The sequence below is a fragment of the Entelurus aequoreus genome, linkage group LG26 (assembly GCF_033978785.1).
Source record: "Entelurus aequoreus isolate RoL-2023_Sb linkage group LG26, RoL_Eaeq_v1.1, whole genome shotgun sequence".
Lineage (NCBI taxonomy): Eukaryota > Metazoa > Chordata > Actinopteri > Syngnathiformes > Syngnathidae > Entelurus > Entelurus aequoreus.
Window position 1 is genome coordinate 5,282,941 of NC_084756.1, and position 22,444 is coordinate 5,305,384.

Here is a 22,444-nt window from a genome sequence, read left to right on the forward strand (position 1 = left end):
TATAAGTCTAAGACTAGTTCTGACCAATCTAAGTCTAAGACTAGATCTGACCAATCTAAGTCTAAGACGAGATGTAACCAATCTAAGTCTAAGACTAGATCTGACTAATCTAAGTCTAATATTAGATGTAACTAATCTAAATCCAAGACTAGATCTGACCAATCTAAGTTTAAGACTAAATCTGACCAATCTAAGTCAAATACTAGATCAGACCAATCTAAGTCTAAGACTAGATGTGACCAATCTAAGTCAAAGACTAGTTCTGACCAATCTAAGTCTAAGACTAGATCTGACCAATCCAAGTCTAAGACTAGATCTGACCAATCCAAGTCTAAGACTGGATCTGACCAATATTTTTCTAAGACTAGACGTGACCAATATAAGTCTAAGACTAGATCTGACCAATTTAAGTCTAAGACTAGATCTGACCAATCTAAGTCTAAGACGAGATGTAACCAATCTAAGTCTAAGACTAGATCTGACTAATCTAAGTCTAAGATTAGATGTAACTAATCTAAGTCTAGATCTGACCAATATAAGTCTAAGACTAAATCTGACCAATCTAAGTCCAAGACTAGATGTAACCCATCTAAGTCTGATACTAAATCTGACCAATCTCAGTCTAAGACTAGATCTGACTAATCTCAGTCTAAGACTAGATGTGACCAATCTAAGTCAAAGAATAGATCTGACCAATCGACTATACACAGCTCTTGTACTTTGTATCGATACAGTTGATGTTTGTACAGATCCACCCATTTGTTTACATTGAGAAGCGCTAGCTTGCTGTTAGCGGTGAGCTATTGTATCCTCCTACGGTGTGCAGTGAAGCATGTTTAGCTATTCCTCGTCCTCCAGTGATAATGCTACTTGTAGGAAACTCACTTTATTTGTCGCCACGTAGGCCAGGATTAGTGATTTAGAAGTAGCTCAAACACTGTGGATGTTTTAAAGCACCTCTTACAGAGCAGCACTTCAGTGTTTATATCTTCAACTTTATTGTTAGTTTTAAAGCCAAAATACGTCCGTTCTCCATTTTCTGTCTTCACGCTGTTTCTGCTTGTAAGCACGCTGTGTGTGTGTGTGTGTGTGTGTGTGTGTGTGTGTGTCGACAAAAAAATACGTTTCGCTGAGAAAGTTTGTTGTGATTTGTGCTGTGAAGTCATTTCACTTTATCTCGGCGAGCGGCAACATCCTGGGTCAGCTCACAGACTGATAGCGATCTGCAGGAAAGGTAGCGACTAAGCGACAACGTTCAACGCCGCCATGTTTCCCGGGCAAGATAAACCAGAGAAGTAAAGATGAAAATCCCCCCTTTTTGCTCTTTTCATTTCTTCACCTTCCCCACTCGCTTCTCGCGTTTATTGCACCTTCTCTTAAAGGGACAGCAGCCAGACGATGAATTCCGAGCAGGTCAGTGCGGGTGTTGCTGACTCATACCATTTACACTTGTGTAAATATTAGGCCTGAAACAATGGAGCCTGCTAAATCACCAGGACACGGAAGGAGGATTAATAATACTTAGAAAGGGAAATAGCAGCTTCCAGACGGTCCAACCTGAACCTTGCAAGGTTTTGACCACGACTCCCATTCAGAATCAAAATACAGGAAAAACACGCACTCACCAAAAGACTTAATACAACTAAAATAAAGAGGTGCACACCGTATTTTTTCACACCATAGGGTGCATCAAATGAGTCATATTATTATGATTTTTTTCCTAAATATAAAACACTTCCTTGTGGTCTACTTAACATGTAATGGTGGTCAAAATGTTTTACAGATCATCTTCAAGTCGCTTTCTGACAGTCTCTTTAGTGGGCGGGTCTTATTTACGTGCCTCCACTTCGACAGCGTTCTCTCCCCGTCATATTTATGGTAGCGGTGTAGCGTGCAAGGACGAGAGTGGGAGAAGTGTCAAAAGATGGAGCTAACTGTTTTAATGACATTAAGACTTTACTAGGCTGTCCAGAGTCGGGACCCAGGGTGGACCGCTCGCCTGTGCATCGGTTGGGGACATCTCTGCGCTGCTGACCTGTCTCCGCTCGAGATGGTCTCCTGCTGGCCCCACTATGGACTGGACTCTCACTATTTTATGTCAGACCCACTCTACGTCCATTGCATCCGGTTATCCCTAGAGGGGTTGGGGGGTCACCCACATATGCGGTCATCTCCAAGGTTTCTCATAGTCATTCACATCGACGTCCCACTGGGTTGTGAGTTTTTCCTTGCCCGTATTTGGGCTCTGCACCGCAGATGTCGTTGTGGCTTGTGCAGCCCTTTGAGACACTTGTGATTTAGGGCTAGGTAAATAAACTTTGATTGATTGATTGATTGATACTTAGGGGACGGTGTGGCGCGGTTGGGAGAGTGGCCGTGCCAGCAACCTGAGGGTTTCTGGTTCAATCCCCACCTTCTACCAACCTTGTCACATCTGTTGTGTCCTTGAGCAAGATACTTCACCCTTGCTCCTGATGGGTCATGGTTAGGGCCTTGCATGGCAGCTCCCGCCATGAGTGTGTGAATGTGTGTGTGAATGGGTGAATGTGGAAATAGTGTCAAAGCGCTTTGAGTACCTTGAAGGTAGAAAAACGCTATACAAGTGTAACCCATTTACCATTTACCATTTACTTCAATCATTAACGGAGCAGCATCTCGACATCCGTGGCTCACTAGTGCAACAACAACAACAACACCGGAAATGTGTCCCGTGAAAAAATGTCCGACCGGAACTCTCTAATAACTAAAGTTCATTGGGTGAATTAAGTAAACTCACTACACTGGTATGTTTTAGTGCTTTCATGGCGAGTTTACTGACAGATATAAGTAAGAACTTTACACTACTTTATATTAGAAATGGCAACAGCAGAAGATGAATGTCCCATACAATGGCACGGACTACAAAGGCGGACGTGCACACATTTTCAGGACTTATGCAGATCCCAAATACACATCAGCAGGTGCCAGTGAGTATCCAATCACAGGACGCGTAAACGTCACATTCAAGGTGAGGCCAGCTAGAAGGCCTTACTGACAACAACTGGTGATGGCAATTATCTATCAACTGTATGTGCCCGTTCAATGTTGCCCTTGGGGGCCGACTTCCACGCCGGCGAGCCTGGGCCGAAAAAGCGGGCAATCCAGACCGTCTGTCAAAAGAGGTAACAGGGTCCGGAACAGATGCAGGCATGGAGTGCAGGTAGCGTCACGCCGTCCGGGTCCTGATGGGCAGGCTTTATCCGATCGACAGTCACCCGCTCATGCCGACCCCCCAAGTCTATGACAAAGTTCTTGAGCGCTGCTTTCACCACTCGAAAGGGGCTGTGGTAAGGAGGTTGGAGTGGGGAGCGATGACCACCATGGCGGGGGAACACACACGTTTCCGCCAGGAGGTCTTTGGGCATACGGAAACGAGGCAAACAGTGATGCATGGGGACAGGCACCACTGCCTTGGTGTCCCCTGAGACAGTGAGTTTATTCTCAAACTTCGTTCCACAACAACAACCCTTTTCCCCCGGAAGTGTGGCCCCTTATAACTGGTCACATCCGACCTATCCACCAATCCCCAATCTTGTGGTGAGAACAATTAGTGCCCCGCTACACAGACCCCCCGTCCCCTGAAACACCAGATTTGGCTCTAGCACAAATAACACTTCAAAGAACAAAAAACACCAAATTAGTTTCTTTTAGGTGGTCTAAAAGGACGTCCATAGCGGCTTGTCCGCAGTGTCCATGGGTACAGACAATGTTGCCCTTGGGGGCCGACCTCGACCCTGGCGAGCCTGGTCCGTAACAGCGGGCAATCCAGACAGTCTGTCAAAAGAGGTAACAGGGTCCGGAACAGATGCAGGCGGCCGGCCCTGACGAGGTGGGAGTGCAGGTAGCGTCACGCCGTCCGGGTCCTGATGGGCAAGCTTTATCCGATCGACAGTAACCCGCTCATGCAGACCCCCCAAGTCTATGACAAAGTTTTTGAGCCCTGCTTTCACCACTGGAAAGGGGCTATGGTAAGGAGGTTGGAGTGGGGAGCGATGACCACCATGACGGAGGAACACAAACTTTTCCACCAGGTGGTCTTTGGGCATATAGAAATGAGGCAAACAGCGATGCATGGGTACAGGTACCACTGCCTTGGTGGCCCTCTGAGCCAGTGAGTTTATTCTCAGACTTATTTCCACAACAACAACCTTTTTCCCCCCGGAAGTGTGTTCCCCTTTAACTGGTCACATCCGAACTATCTACCAATCCCCAATCTGGTGGTGAGAACAATTAGTGCCCCGCTACACAGACCCCACCGCCCCCCGAAACACCAGATTTGGCACTAACACAAAACCCACTTCAAAGAACAAAACCCACCAAATTAGTTTTTTTTAGGTGGTCTAATAGGACACCCATAGCGGCTTGTCCGCACAGTGTCCATAGGTACAGACAATGTTGCCCTTGGGGGCCGAAACAGCGGGCAATCCAGACCATCAGTCGAAAAGGTAACAGGGTCCAGAACAGATGCAGGCGGCCGGCCCCGACGAGGTGGGAGTGCAGGTAGCGTCACGCCGTCCGGGTCCTGATGGGCAAGCTTTATCCGATCGACAGTAACCCGCTCATGCAGACCCCCCAAGTCTATGACAAAGTTCTTGAGCCCTGCTTTCACCACTGGAAAGGGACCATGGCAAGGAGGTTGGAGTGGGGTGCGATGACCACCATGACGGAAGAACACAAACTTTGCCGTCACGAGGTCTTTGGGCATACGGAAACGAGGCAAACAGTGATGCATGGGGACAAGCACCACTGCCTTGGTGGCCCCCTGAGCCAGTGGGTTTATTCTCAGACGTATTTCCATAACAACAACCCTTTTTTCCCCCGGAAGTGTGTCCCCTTATAACTGGTCACATCCCACCTATTCACCAATCCCCAGTCTGGTGGCGAGAACAATTAGTGCCCCGCTACACAGACCCCCTGCCCCCCGACACACCAGATTTGGCACTAACACAAAACACAATCTTAAAGAACAAAACCCACCAAATTAGTTTTTTTTAGGTGGTCTAATAGGACGCCCACAGCGGCTTGTCCGCACACAGTCCATAGGTACAAACAATGTTGCCCTTGGGGGCCAACCTCAACACTGGCGAGCCTGGGCCGAAACAGCGGGCAATCCAGACCGTCTGTCAAAAGAGGTAACAGGGTCCGGAACAGATGCAGGTGGCCGGCCCTGACAAGGTGGGAGTGCAGGTAGCGTCACAACGTCCGGGTCCTGATGGGCAAGCTTTATCCGATCGACAGTAACCCGCTCATGCAGACCCCCCCAAGTCTATGACAAAGTTATTGAGCCCTGCTTTCACCACTGGAAAGGAGCCGTGGTAAGGAGGTTGGAGTGGGGAGCGATGACCACCATGACGGAGGAACACAAACTTTGATGGGGACAGGCACCACTGCCTTGGTGGCCCCATGAGCCAGTGAGTTTATTCTCAGACTTCTTTCCACAACAACAACCCTTTACCCCCAGAAGTGTTTCCCCTTATAACTGGTCACATCCCACCTATCCACCAATCCCCAGTCTGGTGGCGAGAACAGTTAGTGCCACGCTACAATATGCAAATAACTTCATGGAAAACCATGAAAGAAAACATCATCCAGAATCTATTTCTGTTGGGGAAATTTAATGACGGTGAAAAGCTCAACTCCCGTTGGGCCGGCAAGAGTTGCAGTGGAGTCGGCGGCGCTGCCAAGCTGTGCTCCCGTTTGGGTGCCAAGAGCAACTCCGTCAGACGCCCACCAGTTTGGAGCCGTTGAAGAGCTGTGAGAATGTATGCTTCTCAGCGTTTTGTCACAGGCACAAACAAACAAAGCTCTCCAACATGTCTCTGCAAGCATCTTACCCAGGCTGAAAAACACTTTCCTGCCCTGCCAGCGTGCTGTAGAGAGCGCCATGGTGTAGAGAGCGCCATAGTTCAGAGAGCGCCATGGTGTAGAGAGCGCCATGGTGCAGAGAGCGGCATGTTGCAGACGGGGAATGTGTTTTTCAAAGCACTGATCAGGTAAATATTTCAATATTTGGCAACCTAACATTTTATTCTATTTTGCCTATCATTCAATCATAAAGAGAGACATGACAACAGCTTTAATTTAAAAAAAAAAGCATTCTAAGTTGTAAATAAACGTAAATAAAAGTCAGCTTACAGCGGATTTAATGGGAGGTCCTCTATTCCGCCTATAAAACCCAATAAAAAAAACATCCAAAAAGCGCCAACAATACCCCATTTACATCTGGTGACGTGAATATTAACAAGTATTAGTGATATTATTATTATAAGTACTAACGCAGACAGACTATTTATAGAGGTGCTGTGATCACTTCCTGTGTGCTAATGTTGACATCATTTCCTCGCTTCATTGCTCTTCATGCCTCTCACCTGGATAGTAGAAGGATGAGGACATATTCCGACAAGTTGGTGCACTTTGACAGCCAATTTAGACACGGAAATGGCAAGAACGACACGAAAAGACGCTTTTCTTTGCGAACATTATGATTGATTCTTCATCTAAATGTGAATATATAAACACTGTAGCAGTTGGCATCCTGTTGACAGCAGACCTTGTACAGTAAGTGATTGTTCAATATGTTTGAAATTAATGCTTCTAATGATGAAAATTATATGGTATTATGAATGTTACTACATGACATACTGTAAATACTTACATCATGTATATATTAAATGTTATTATGAATGTTACTACATGACATACTGTAAATACTTACATCATGTATATATTAAATGTTATTATGAATGTTACTACATGGCATATATACTTACATCATGTATATATAACATGTTATTATGAATGTTACTACATGACATATATATACTTACATCCTGTATATATTACATGTTATTATGAATGTTACTACATGACATATTTATAATTACATCCTGTATATATTACATGTTATTATGAATGTTACTACATGACATATATACTTACATCATGTATATATTACATGTTATTATGAATGTTACTACATGACATATATATACTTACATCCTGTATATATTACATGTTATTATGAATGTTACTACATGACATATATACTTACATCATGTATATATTACATGTTATTATGAATGTTACTACATGGCATATATACTTACATCATGTATATATTACATGTTATTATGAATGTTACTACATGACATATATATACTTACATTCTGTATATATTACATGTTATTATGAATGTTACTACATTACATATATACTTACATCAAGTATATATTACATAATATTATGAATGTTACTACATGACATACTGTAAATACTTACATCATGTATATATGACATGTTATTATGAATGTTACTACATTACATATATAATTACATTATATATATATATATATATATATATATATATAATTACATTATATATATATATATATATATATATATATATATATATATATATATATATATATATATATATATATATATATATATATATATATATATATTATGAATGTTACTACATTACATATATACTTACATCATGTATATATTACATGTTATTATGAATGTTACTACATTACATATATACTTACCATCATGTATATATTACATGTTATTATGAATGTTACTACAATACATATATACTTACATCATGTATATATTACATGTTATTATGAATGTTACTACATGACATATATACTTACATCATGTATATATTACATATTATTATGAATGTTACTACATGACATATATACTTACATCATGTATATATTACATGTTATTATGAATGTTACTATATACTACATACTGTATATACTTACATAATGTATATATTACATGCTATTATAAATGTTACTACATGACATATATACTTACATCATGTATATATTACATGTTATTATGAATGTTACTACATGACATATATACTTACATCATGTATATATTACATGTTATTATGAATGTTACTACATGACATATATACTTACATCATGTATATATTACATGTTATTATGAATGTTACTACATGCCATATATACTTACATCATGTATATATTACATGTTATTATGAATGTTACTACATGACATATATACTTACATCATGTATATATTACATGTTATTATGAATGTTACTATATACTACATACTGTATATACTTACATAATGTATATATTACATGCTATTATAAATGTTACTACATGACATATATACTTACATCATGTATATATTACATGTTATTATGAATGTTACTACATGACATATATACTTACATCATGTATATATTACATGTTATTATGAATGTTACTACATGACATATATACTTACATCATGTATATATTACATGTTATTATGAATGTTACTACATGCCATATATACTTACATCATGTATATATTACATGTTATTATGAATGTTACTACATGACATATATACTTACATCATGTATATATTACATGTTATTATGAATGTTACTACATGACATATATACTTACATCATGTATATATTACATGCTATTATAAATGTTACTACATGACATATATACTTACATCATGTATATATTACATGTTATAATGAATGTTACTACATGACATATATACTTACATCATGTATATATTACATGTTATTATGAATGTTACTACATGACATATATACTTACATCATGTATATATTACATGTTATTATGAATGTTACTACATGACATTTATACTTGCATCATGTACATATTACATGTTATTATGAATGTTACTACATGACATATATACTTACATCATGTATATATTACATGTTATTATGAATGTTACTACATGACATATATACTTACATCATGTATATATTACATGCTATTATAAATGTTACTACATGACATATATACTTACATCATGTATATATTACATGTTATTATGAATGTTACTACATGACATATATACTTACATCATGTATATATTACATGTTATTATGAATGTTACTACATGACATATATACTTACATCATGTATATATTACATGTTATTATGAATGTTACTACATTACATATATACTTACATCATGTATATATTACATGTTATTATGAATGTTACTACATTACATATATACTTACATCAAGTATATATTACATGTTATTATGAATGTTACTACATGACATATATACTTACATCATGTATATATTACATGTTATTATGAATGTTACTACATGACATACTGTAAATACTTACATCATGTATATATGACATGTTATTATGAATGTTACTACATTACATATATACTTACATCAAGTATATATTACATGTTATTATGAATGTTACTACATGACATATATACTTACATCATGTATATATTACATGTTATTATGAATGTTACTACATGACATATATACTTACATCATGTATATATTACATGTTATTATGAATGTTACTACATGACATATATACTTACATCATGTATATATTACATGTTATTATGAATGTTACTACATGACATATATACTTACATCATGTATATAAAACCTCATCGGAGGTGTTTGGATGTTTTTTAAGGGCTGTAAACGGACTTTGGATTGCATTTATTTAATATTTAGAATGCATAAAAAAATACATCCGTCGTCATGTCTTTCAAAATTATTGTGAACATTAGGCAAAAAATTCCAAAATATAGTGCATTTCCCCTCTAAGTCATCCAGCATGCAGTTATAAAATTATAAAAGGATGTTGCTGAACAGACAATATGTGTAATATATTTTAAATATGTTTACACACACACGTATGACGAAGAATTCTCTGTCAATCATCTGTCTTTGCAGCGCGAGCACCGTCAGTTTGCACGTCCTTCTCACACGTGCTAAATAAAACGCTAACCAGTGCTCCCAAAACGCTGGTGAGTGTTGATAAATCACATTGCGTGTGCTAAATAATTATATTTGCATCTCCCAGTATTGATGATCAGCATATGCTTTGCATATTAATAAAGGTAGAAACGCTAAATGGATTGCACACCTTGTTCCGCTCACTTAACAGCCACAATCCTCGTTGCACACGTTTAGTAGTTCAGCTTTGCATGTGCTATCAGGTTTGCACATGTTTAGAAGGTCAGTTTTGCGTGTGCTATCAAGTTGGCACGTGTTTAGTAACTCAGCTTTACGTGTGCTATCAAGTTTGCACGCGTTTAGAAGATCAGCTTTGGGTGTGCTATCAAGTTTGCAAGCGTTTAGAAGATCAGCTTTGCGTGTGTTATCAACTTTGCACACATTTAGAAACCAGTTTTAAGTGTGCTATCAGGTTTGCACACGTTTAGTAGATCAGATTTGCAAGTGCTATCAAGTTTGCACGCATTTCAAAGATCAACTTTGGGTGTACTATCAAGTTTGCAAGTGTTTACAAGATCAGCTTTGCGTGTGCTATCAACTTTGCAGACGTTTAGAAAATCACCTTTGTGTTTGGTATCAACTTTGCACACATTTAGTAGATCAGCTTTGCATGTGCTATCAAGTTTGCACACGGTTAGTAGTTCAGCTTTGTGTGCTATCAAGTTTGCACGTGTTTAGAAGATCAGCTTTGCATGTGCTATCAAATTTGCACGTGTTTAGAAGATCAGATTTGCGTGTGCTATCAAGTTTGTACACGTTTAGTAGGTCAGATTTGCATGTGCTATCAATTTTGCACATATTTAGTCGATCAGCTTTGCGTGTGCTATCAAGTTTGCACATGTTTAGAAGATCATCCGTGTGTGTGCTAGCAAGTTTGCACGTGTTTAGAAGATCAGATTTGCGTGTGCTATCAAGTTTGCACATGTTTAGTAGGTCAGATTTGGGTGTGCTATCAAGTTTGCAAGTGTTTAGAAGATCAGTTTGCGTGTGTTATCAAGTTTGCATGCGTTTACAAGATCAGCTTTGCGTGTGCTATCAAGTTTGCATGCGTTTAGAAGATCAGCTTTGCGTGTGCTATCAAGTTTGCACATGTTTAGTAGATCAGATTTGCATGTGCTATCAAGTTTGCACACGTTTAGTAGATCAGATGTGCATGTGCTATTAATTTTGCACATTTTAGTCAATCAGCTTTGCGTGTGCTATCACGTTTGCACATATTTAGAATATCAGCTTTGCATGTGCTATCAAGTTTGCACATGTTTAGAAGATTGTCCTTGTGTAAGCTAGCAATTTTGCACATGTTTAGTAGATCAGATTTGCATGTGCTATCAATTTTGCACATTTTTGTCAATCAGCTTTGCGTGTGCTATCACGTTTGCACAAGTTGAGTAGGTCAGCTTTGCGTGTGCTATCAAGTTTGCACATGTTTAGTAGGTCAGCTTTGCGTGTGCTATCAAGTTTGCACAAGTTTAGAAGATCATCCTTGTGTGTGCTAGCAAGTTTGCACGTGTCTAGAAGATCAGATTTGCGTGTGCTATCAAGTATGCACACGTTTAGTAGATCAGATTTGCATGTGCTATCAATTTTGCACATTTTAGTCAATCAGCTTTGCGTGTGCTATCACGTTTGCACACGTTTAGAAGATCAGCTTTGTGTGTGTTATCAAGTTTGCACACGTTTAGAAGATCAGCTTTGTGTGTGCTTTCAGAGTTTCCATGCGTTTAGAAGATCAGCCTTGCGTGTGCTATTAACTTTGCACCCTTTTAGAAAATCAACATTGCGTGTGGTATCAACTTTGCACACATTTAGTAGGTCAGCTTTGCATGTGCTATCAAGTTTGCACACGGTTAATAGTTCAGCTTTGTGTGCAATCAAGTTTGCACATGTTTAGTAGATCAGATTTGCATGTGCTATCAAGTTTGCACATGTTTGGAAGATCAGCTTTGCGTGTGCTATAAGTTTGCACATGTTTAGTAGATCAGATTTGCATGTGCTATCAATTTTGCACATATTTAGTCGATCAGCTTTGCGTGTGCTATCAAGTTTGCACATGTTTAGAAGATCATCCGTGTGTGTGCTAGCAAGTTTGCACGTGTTTAGAAGATCAGATTTGCGTGTGCTATCAAGTTTGCACATGTTTAGTAGGTCAGATTTGGGTGTGCTATCAAGTTTGCAAGTGTTTAGAAGATCAGTTTGCGTGTGTTATCAAGTTTGCATGCGTTTACAAGATCAGCTTTGCGTGTGCTATCAAGTTTGCATGCGTTTAGAAGATCAGCTTTGCGTGTGCTATCAAGTTTGCACATGTTTAGTAGATCAGATTTGCATGTGCTATCAAGTTTGCACACGTTTAGTAGATCAGATGTGCATGTGCTATCAATTTTGCACATTTTAGTCAATCAGCTTTGCGTGTGCTATCACGTTTGCACATATTTAGAATATCAGCTTTGCATGTGCTATCAAGTTTGCACATGTTTAGAAGATTGTCCTTGTGTAAGCTAGCAATTTTGCACACGTTTAGTAGATCAGATTTGCATGTGCTATCAATTTTGCACATTTTTGTCAATCAGCTTTGCGTGTGCTATCACGTTTGCACAAGTTGAGTAGGTCAGCTTTGCGTGTGCTATCAAGTTTGCACATGTTTAGTAGGTCAGCTTTGCGTGTGCTATCAAGTTTGCACAAGTTTAGAAGATCATCCTTGTGTGTGCTAGCAAGTTTGCACGTGTCTAGAAGATCAGATTTGCGTGTGCTATCAAGTATGCACACGTTTAGTAGATCAGATTTGCATGTGCTATCAATTTTGCACATTTTAGTCAATCAGCTTTGCGTGTGCTATCACGTTTGCACACGTTTAGAAGATCAGCTTTGTGTGTGTTATCAAGTTTGCACACGTTTAGAAGATCAGCTTTGTGTGTGCTTTCAGAGTTTCCATGCGTTTAGAAGATCAGCCTTGCGTGTGCTATTAACTTTGCACCCTTTTAGAAAATCAACATTGCGTGTGGTATCAACTTTGCACACATTTAGTAGGTCAGCTTTGCATGTGCTATCAAGTTTGCACACGGTTAATAGTTCAGCTTTGTGTGCAATCAAGTTTGCACATGTTTAGTAGATCAGATTTGCATGTGCTATCAAGTTTGCACATGTTTGGAAGATCAGCTTTGCGTGTGCTATAAGTTTGCACATGTTTAGTAGATCAGATTTGCATGTGCTATCAAGTTTGCACACATTTAGTAGGTCAGATTTGCATGTGCTATCAATTTTGCACATATTTAGTCGATCAGCTTTGCGTGTGCTATCAGGTTTGCACATTTTTAGAAGATCAGCTTTGCGTGTGCTATCAAGTTTGCACACGTTTAGATAAACATCCTTGTGTGTGCTAGAAAGTTTGCACGTGTTTAGTAGATCAGATTTGCATGTGCTATCAAGTTTGCACACGTTTAGTAGGTCAGATTTGCATGTGCTATCAAGTTTGCATGCGTTTAGAAGATCAGCTTTGCGTGTGTTATCAAGTTTGCACGCGTTTACAAGATCAGCTTTGCGTGTGCAATCAAGTTTGCATGCGTTCAGAAGATCAGCTTTGCGTGTGTTATCAAGTTTGCACGCGTTTACAAGATCAGCTTTGCGTGTGCTATCAAGTTTCCATGCGTTTAGAAGATCAGCCTTGTGTGTGGTATCAACTTTGCACCCATTTAGTAGATCAGCTTTGCATGTGCTATCAAGTTTGCACACGGTTAATAGTTCAGCTTTGTGTGCAATCACGTTTGCACATGTTTAGTAGATCAGATTTGCATGTGCTATCAAGTTTGCACATGTTTGGAAGATCAGCTTTGCGTGTGCTATAAGTTTGCACATGTTTAGTAGATCAGATTTGCATGTGCTATCAAGTTTGCACACATTTAGTAGGTCAGATTTGCATGTGCTATCAATTTTGCACATATTTAGTCGATCAGCTTTGCGTGTGCTATCAGGTTTGCACATGTTTAGAAGATCAGCTTTGCGTGTGCTATCAAGTTTGCACACGTTTAGATAAACATCCTTGTGTGTGCTAGAACGTTTGCACGTGTTTAGTAGATCAGATTTGCATGTGCTATCAAGTTTGCACACGTTTAGTAGGTCAGATTTGCATGTGCTATCAAGTTTGCATGCGTTTAGAAGATCAGATTTGCGTGTGTTATCAAGTTTGCACGCGTTTACAAGATCAGCTTTGCGTGTGCAATTAAGTTTGCATGCGTTCAGAAGATCAGCTTTGCGTGTGTTATCAAGTTTGCACGCGTTTACAAGATCAGCTTTGCGTGTGCTATCAAGTTTGCATGCGTTTAGAAGATCAGCCTTGCGTGTGGTATCAACTTTGCACACATTTAGTAGATCAGCTTTGCATGTGCTATCAAGTTTGCACACGGTTAGTAGTTCAGCTTTGTGTGCTATCAAGTTTGCAAGCGTTTAGAAGACCAGCTTTGCGTGTGCTATCAAGTTTGCAAGCGTTTAGAAGATCAGATTTGCAAGTGCTATCAAGTTTGCACATGTTTAGTATGTCAGACTTGCATGTGCTATCAATTTTGCACATATTTAGTCGATCAGCTTTGCGTGTGCTATCAAGTTTGCACATTTTTAGAATATCATCCTTATTTGTGCTATCAAGTTTGCACGTGTTTAGAAGATCAGCTTTGTGTGTGCTATCAAGTTTGCAAGCGTTTAGAAGATCAGATTTGCAAGTGCTATCAAGTTTGCACATGTTTAGTATGTCAGACTTGCATGTGCTATCAATTTTGCACATATTTAGTCGATCAGCTTTGCGTGTGCTATCAAGTTTGCACATTTTTAGAATATCATCCTTATTTGTGCTATCAAGTTTGCACGTGTTTTGAAGATCAGCTTTGCGTGTGCTATCAGGTTTGCACACGTTAATTAGATCAGATTTGCATGTCCTATCATGTTTGCACGCGTTTAGAAGATCAGCTTTGTGTGCTATCAGTTTTGCACGTGTTTTAGTACACGCAAACCTTCAGTAAATCAGGCCCATAGTCTCCTACTAGGACCAGCTGCACCCACAGCCTAAGATGTTTGGTGGAGAGATGGTTGCATCATAAGCGCTCCTAAAGTGACCATGAAGAATGAGCAAGATCCTATCAGAGTGGTTTCCTTGTTCTGGAACTAATAGATTTGTGCTCGCACGTCACACCAATTTCCCGCGGCACAGCGCAGACGAAGAGGAACATCTTTGGCAAACAGGCGGACTCACCGTCCTCGCGGGACTTCTGGATGAAGGCGTCCACACCGCTCTCGCCGTAGTTGCCCTCGGAGGCCACGGTGGAGACGTAGTTCCACCTCATGGCTTTGACGATATCCACCATGGCCTGGGCCTGGTACGTGTCCGGGGGCACCACCCGGGAGAAGAAGTCGTAGCGGGTGTTGTCGCTGAGCTCCGGGGCCGTGGAGGCGTAGCTCACCTGCGGGATCTGCGCGGGGAGGAAGACACGGTGCAGGGGTCAGAGAAGCTTCTGGCAAGAACACGGCAATGTAAGCAGAGCGCCGAGGTCTAGGAGGACTTGTCTGCCTTTGAAAATAATTCCATGAGACGCTCCAAGAACAAGGTCTCTGAGGTACTTCACTTCGCTTCCCTGACCTTAAGATGATTACCGGAGCGGGGAGAAAAAACTCTGATGGTGAGGAAAGTACGCTTTCTTACAAAAGGAAGTCAACCTTTCAGAAAATATATTTCATGCATATTTGCAAATATTTCAAGGCGATGGAAGGAAAGCGAAGAAGTGCAAAGAAGCTTCATTAACTTTTCGGACTTATAGACTCGAGACTTTGTTCACACTGCAGGTCAGTTCCGATGTTTTGCCCAGAAATACCTCAGACTGGACTCTTGGGGACTGGAGTCCAGACTTGATCGCCGTGAGCGCACAAAAACATGTTACACAGACGCCACAAAACTTGACTAACGACCTCTTTTCGGACTTATAGATAGACTAGAGACCTTGTTCACACTGCAGCTCAATTCCCATTATTTTGCCCATATCAGATTCAGAAATACGTAAGAAAAAAAGTCAATCTCAGACTTGACTGTTGGGTAGTGGACAAAAACATGTTACACAGACACCACAAAACTTGATTAACGACCTCTTTTCAGACTTATAGATAGACTAGAGACCTTGTTCACACTGCTGCTCAATTCCCATTATTTTGCCCGTATCAGAATCAGAAATATGTAAGAAAAAAAGTAAATCTCAGACTTGACTCTTGGGTAGTGGACAAAAACATGTTACACAGACACCACACAACTTGATTAACGACCTCTTTTCAGACTTATAGATAGACTAGAGACCTTGTTCACACTGCAGCTCAATTCCGATTATTTTGCCCATATCAGAATCAGAAATATGTAACAAAAAACAAAGTCAATCTCAGACTGGACTCTTGGGGAGTGGAGTCCAGACTTGATCGCCGTGAGCGCACAAAAACATGTTACACAGACGCCACAAAACTTGATTAACGACCTTTTTTTTTACTTTTAGATAGATTAGAGACCTTGTTCACACTGCTGCTCAATTACGATTAGTTTGCCCATATCAGAATCAGAAATACGTAACAAAAAACAAAGTCGATCTCAAACTGGACTCTTGGGGACTGGAGTCCAGACTTGATCGCCGTGAGCGCACAAAAACATGTTACACAGACGCCACAAAACTTGATTAGCGAACTTTTTTTTAACTTATAGATAGACTAGAGACCTTGTTCACACTGCAGCTCAATTCCCATGATTTTGCCCATATCAGAATCCGAAATATGTAACAAAAAAAAGTCAATCTCAGACTGGACTCTTGGAGAGTAGACAAAAACATGTTACACAGACACCACAAAACTTGATTAACGACCTCTTTTCGGACTTATAGATAGACTAGAGACCTTGTTCACACTGCAGCTCAATTCCCATTATTTTGCCCATATCAGAATCAGAAATACGTAACAAAAAAAAAAGTCAATCTCAGACTGGACTCTTGGGGACTGGAGTCCAGACTTGATCGCCGTGAGCGCACAAAAACATGTTCCACAGAAGCCACAAAACTTGACTAACAACCTTTTTTTTTACTTATAGATAGACTAGAGACCTTGTTCACACTGCAGCTCAATTCCCATGATTTTGCCCATATCAGAATCCGAAATATGTAACAAAAAAAAGTCAATCTCAGACTGGACTCTTGGGTAGTGGACAAAAACATGTTACACAGACACAACACAACTTGATTAACGACCTCTTTTCGGACTTATAGACTAGAGACCTTGTTCACACTGCAGCTCAATTCTGATTATTTTGCCCATAAAAGAATCAGAAATATGTAACAAAAAAAGTCAATCTCAGACTGGACTCTTGGGGAGCGCACAAAAACATGTTACACAGACACCACAAAACTTGATTAACGACCTCTTTTCTGACTTATAAATACTCTCGAGCCTTTATTCACACTGCAGCTCAATTACGATTAGTTTGCCCATATCAGAATCAGAAATACGTAACAAAAAACAAAGTCAATCTCAGACTGGACTCTTGGGGACTGGAGTCCAGACTTCATCGCCGTGAGCGCACAAAAACATGTTACACAGACGCCACAAAACTTGATTAACGACCTCTTTTCGGACTTATAGATAGATTAGAGACCTTGTTCACACTGCAGCTCAATTCCCATTATTTTGCCCGTATCAGAATCAGAAATACGTAAGAAAAAAAGTCAATCTCAGACTGGACTCTTGGGGAGCGCACAAAAACATGTTACACAAACACCACAAAACTTGATTAACGACCTCTTTTCAGACATATAGACTAGAGACCTTGTTCACACTGCAGGTCAGTTCCGATGTTTTGCCCAGAAATACATAATTTAAAAAAAGTCAATCTCAGACTGGACTTTTGGGGAGAGCACAAAAACATGTTACACAGACACCACAAAACTTGACTAACGACCTCTTTTCTGACTTATAGATAGACTAGAGACCTTGTTCACACTGCAGCTCAATTCCGATTATTTTGCCCATATCAGAATCAAAAATGTGTAACAAAAAAAGTCAATCTCAGACTTGACTCTTGGGTAGTGGACAAAAACATGTTACACAGACACCACACAACTTGATTAACGACCTCTTTTCGGACTTATAGATAGACTAGAGACCTTGTTCACACTGCAGCTCAATTCCGATTATTTTGCCCATATCAGAATCAGATTTATGTAACAAAAAAAATTCAATCTCAGACCGGACTCTTGGGGAGCGCACAAAAACATGTTACACAGACGCCACAAAACTTGACTAACGACCTCTTTTCGGACTTATAGATAGACTAGAGACTTTGTTCACACTGCAGCTCAATTCCCATTATTTTGCCCATATCACAATCAGAAATACGTAACAAAAAACAAAGTCAATCTCAGACTGGACTCTTGGGGACTGAAGTCCAGACTTGATCGCCGTGAGCGCACAAAAACATGTTACACAGACGCCAGAAAACTTGACTAACGACCTCTTTTCTGATTTATAGATAGACTCGAGACCTTGTTCACACTGCAGCTCAATTCCGATTATTTTGCCCATATCAGAATCAAAAATGTGTAACAAAAAAAGTCAATCTCAGACTTGACTCTTGGGTAGTGGACAAAAACATGTTACACAGACACCACACAACTTGATTAACGGCCTCTTTTCGGACTTATAGATAGACTAGAGACCTTGTTCACACTGCAGTTCAATTCCCATTATTTTGCCCATATCAGAATCAGAAATATGTAAGAAAAAAAAGTCAATCTCAGACCGGACTCTTGGGGAGCGCACAAAAACATGTTACACAGACACCACAAAACTTGACTAAAAACCTCTTTTCTGACTTATAGATAGACTAGAGACCTTGTTCACACTGCAGGTCAATTGCGATTATTTTGCCCATATCAGAATCAGAAATATGTAACAAAAAAAAGTCAATCTCAGACCGGACTCTTGGGGAGTGGCCAAAAAAATGCTACACAGAAACCACAAAACTTGCAAGGTATGTGGAAATAAATCGGAGGAATACGCCATGCATCCTGAATGTAGGTACGTGACAATCTGACCTACTTACTGTATCTCCATTGTCTGAGGGGATTGGCGATATGCGTCGTCATTTTCTATGTGTAGTGTTATTTTAGTACCGGTTGACGAGCACATGATTCTGATGATGTAGTTCACATTTTTCGGTAGTGCCTCGACCTCAAAACTATGAAGATATCAAGAAACCCAACGCAAAATTTTAGGTCACACGATGGTAGAGAAATACACACAAAGATAAGTTAATATCACTTTACTTAAATATACTAGCGTTTGTATAAATGTCTGTCTTTAAAACCTTCATATAAAAAGTCAGTCTTTAAATTCTAATGTAATGTAAAACATGTAAAAAATCTCAAATGCAAAAATGTAAAAAAAAGGATAAAAAAAAAAAGAGTAAAAAATATAAAAGTAAATGGTAAATGTAAATGTAAAATGAAAAAATTTAAAAAATAAAATAAAATAACATTAAAAAAAAGAATTAAAAAATGTAAATGTAAAACATTTAAATGTAAAAAATTTAAATGTAAATGGTAAATGTAAATCTAAAATGTAAAAATTAAAAAAAAAAAAAAAATTGTTTATAAAAATGTATACAAAAGTTTTAAATGTAAATTGTAAATGTAAATGGTAAATGTAAATAGTAAATGTAAAACTAAAATGTAAAAATGTAAAAAAAGTAAAAAAAAAAAAAAAAGTAAAACAAAATGGAAATAAAATGTACAAAATTCAAATGTAAAAAATGTACATGTAAATGGTAAATGTAAATGTAAATCTAAAATGTAAACATTTTAAAATGTACAAATTTAAATTTAAAAAATATATGTTTTTTAATTGTTTTTAAATGTAAATGTGAATGTAAAAAATGTAAGTGTAAATGTAAATGTAAATCTAAAATGTAAAACATTTTAGAAAAATGTAAAACATTTACACTACCGATCAAAAGTTTGGGCTCACCCAAACAATTTAGTGGAATAGCCTTCATTTCTAAGAACAAGAATAGACTGTCGAGTTTCAGATGAAAGTTCTCTTTTTCTGGCCATTTTGAGCGTTGAATTGACCCCACAAATGTGATGCTCCAGAAACTCAATCTGCTCAAAGGAAGGTCAGTTTTGTAGCTTCTGTAACGAGCTAAACTGTTTTCAGATGTGTGAACATGATTGCACAAGGGTTTTCTAATCATCAATTAGCCTTCTGAGCCAATGAGCAAACACATTGTACCATTAGAACACTGGAGTGAAAGTTGCTGGAAATGGGCCTCTATACACCTATGTAGATATTGCACCAAAAACCAGACATTTGCAGCTAGAATAGTCATTTACCACATTAGCAATGTATAGAGTGTATTTCTTTAAAGTTAAGACTAGTTTAAAGTTATCTTCATTGAAAAGTACAGTGCTTTTCCTTCAAAAATAAGGACATTTCAATGTGACCCCAAACTTTTGAACGGTAGTGTAATTGTAAATGTAAAAACTTTGATTTTAAAAGTAAATGGTAAATTTTAAATGGTAAATGTAAATCTAAAATGTAAAAATGTGAAACGTAAAAAAATGTTTAAAAAAATTTAAAAAATGGAAATGTAAATGTTTTTATTTATTTTTTATGTAAAAAAGTCAGTCTGTAAATTTGTAGTTTTTGAACGTCCTTTTAAGGTAACATTTCATTCAAAAGCAAACTCCACTATAGTACCGTAGTACAATACGCAGTTATTCTCTCTAAATGGCATTTTTATTATGTTTTTTTAAATGTAAATAGTTGTATTTTTAGATTGTCTTTTCAAAAAGGTACCCTCTGTTGAAAAACCATTTTAAAATTCCTGGAAATTTGGACTTTAAAAGCTATTTTTCTGGTAGTTATAACGTCAACTTAATTAAGTAATTACAACTTAAACAATCACATTTGTAGTTTTTTTTCCACGTAGCGATTCTCTTTAGGTTAGTTAACTAATACATCTACTTTTAATTCCATGCCTTTATGACAAATAACAAGGGAGCAATGTTGTTTTGAAGTTCACTTTCCAAAATGGCGGTCGCACATTTCTGTAATCCAGAAATCCAGGACAAAAAAAGAAAATAATTTTTAAAATGTTAAAAACTCATACCTGCCTTAATTTTTAGCCTATCACGATGGTTCAAACAACATTGGAAAGTGTTTCCTTTTTTTGCAATGGTGTCATTGTTTAAAATACGTTTTGCATTTGGAATATTTTGTGAAGTGCCTACTCAAGGTGAACGCCCCAGCACTCAGTTCGCATTCAGCCCACCAGAACGTCGTCAAAAAAAGCGATCAGCCTTGTGATTATTTGCCAAAATAGACGGTTCCCAAATAAATAGTTGACAATGGAGCAAAAAAAACAAACAGGTGACGATAAATTGTTTTAGGAACTCGTGTGAAAGTTCCGGCACACTCCAGACACCGAAGCAAAATATCCCATAAAACTTCCTTCTTAATCTTTTACACACAATACTTCTCTTCATAAAATGTTGACGTTGATTGTACAAAATCCTTGAAATTGCCACAAACGTGCCAGTACTGAGACAAAGTAGAGTGGAAGCCATGTTTACTTTCGTAAACGTCATGCGGGTCACATTGCATTCACATTAGATTGATTATTACATTTTAACAGAAGTGTAGATAGAACATGTTAAAACAGAAAATAAGCAGATATTAACAGTAAATGAACAAGTAGATTAATAATCAATTTTTTACAGTTTGTCCCTCATAATGTGTACAAAATAATAGGTGTATAAATGACACAATATGTTACAGCATACGTCAGCAGACTAATTAGGAGTCTTTGTTTGTTTACTTACTACTAAAAGACAAGTTGTCTAATATGTTCACTATTTTATTTAAGGACTAAATTGCAATAAATGCAAATTGCATAGCTCGGTTGGTAGAGTGGCCGTGCCAGCAACTTGAGGGTTCTAGGTTTGATTCCCTCTTCCGCCACCCTACTCACTGCCCTTGGGCAAGACACTTTACCCACCAGCTCCCGGTGCCACCCACACTGGATTAAATGTAACTTAGATATTGGGTTTGAGTCACTAGAGAAAAGCGCTATATAAATATAAATGTAAAAAAAAAAAAAAAAAACATATGTTTCATGTACCCTATTTTGTTTTGTACAAATACAGACAATAATTACATTTTTGTGGTCCCCTTTATTTAGAAAAGTATCCAAATAAAACCCTAGTGTGGACCATATTCAGATTCGTTGACCACAGATGAAGCGCTAGCTGTTTAAAGTCGGGACCCAGGGTGGACCACTCATCTGTGCATCAGTTGGGGATGTCTCTGATCTGCTGACCTGTCTCCACTCAAGATGATCTCCTGCTGGCCCCACTATGGACTGGACTCTCACTATTACTGTATGTTAGATCCACTATGGACTGGACTCTCACAATATTATGTTAGATCCACAATGGACTGGACTTTCACACTATTATGTTAGATCCACTATGGACTGGACTCTCACACTTTTATGTTAGATCCACTATGGACTGGACTCTCACACTATTATG

General features: G+C 38.5%; 1 protein-coding gene across 2 annotated transcripts in view; it reads right to left on the minus strand.

Moving 5' to 3' along the window:
- The window catches only part of LOC133643628 (metabotropic glutamate receptor 4-like), a 487,563-nt gene that overhangs the window by 260,397 nt on the left and 204,722 nt on the right, over positions 1–22,444 (minus strand). For both annotated transcript variants that reach the window (XM_062038295.1, XM_062038294.1), the window contains exon 2: positions 15,088–15,304. In XM_062038295.1, coding sequence (XP_061894279.1) covers positions 15,088–15,304 — 217 coding nt within the window. The remainder of the gene's footprint in view (positions 1–15,087; positions 15,305–22,444) is intronic.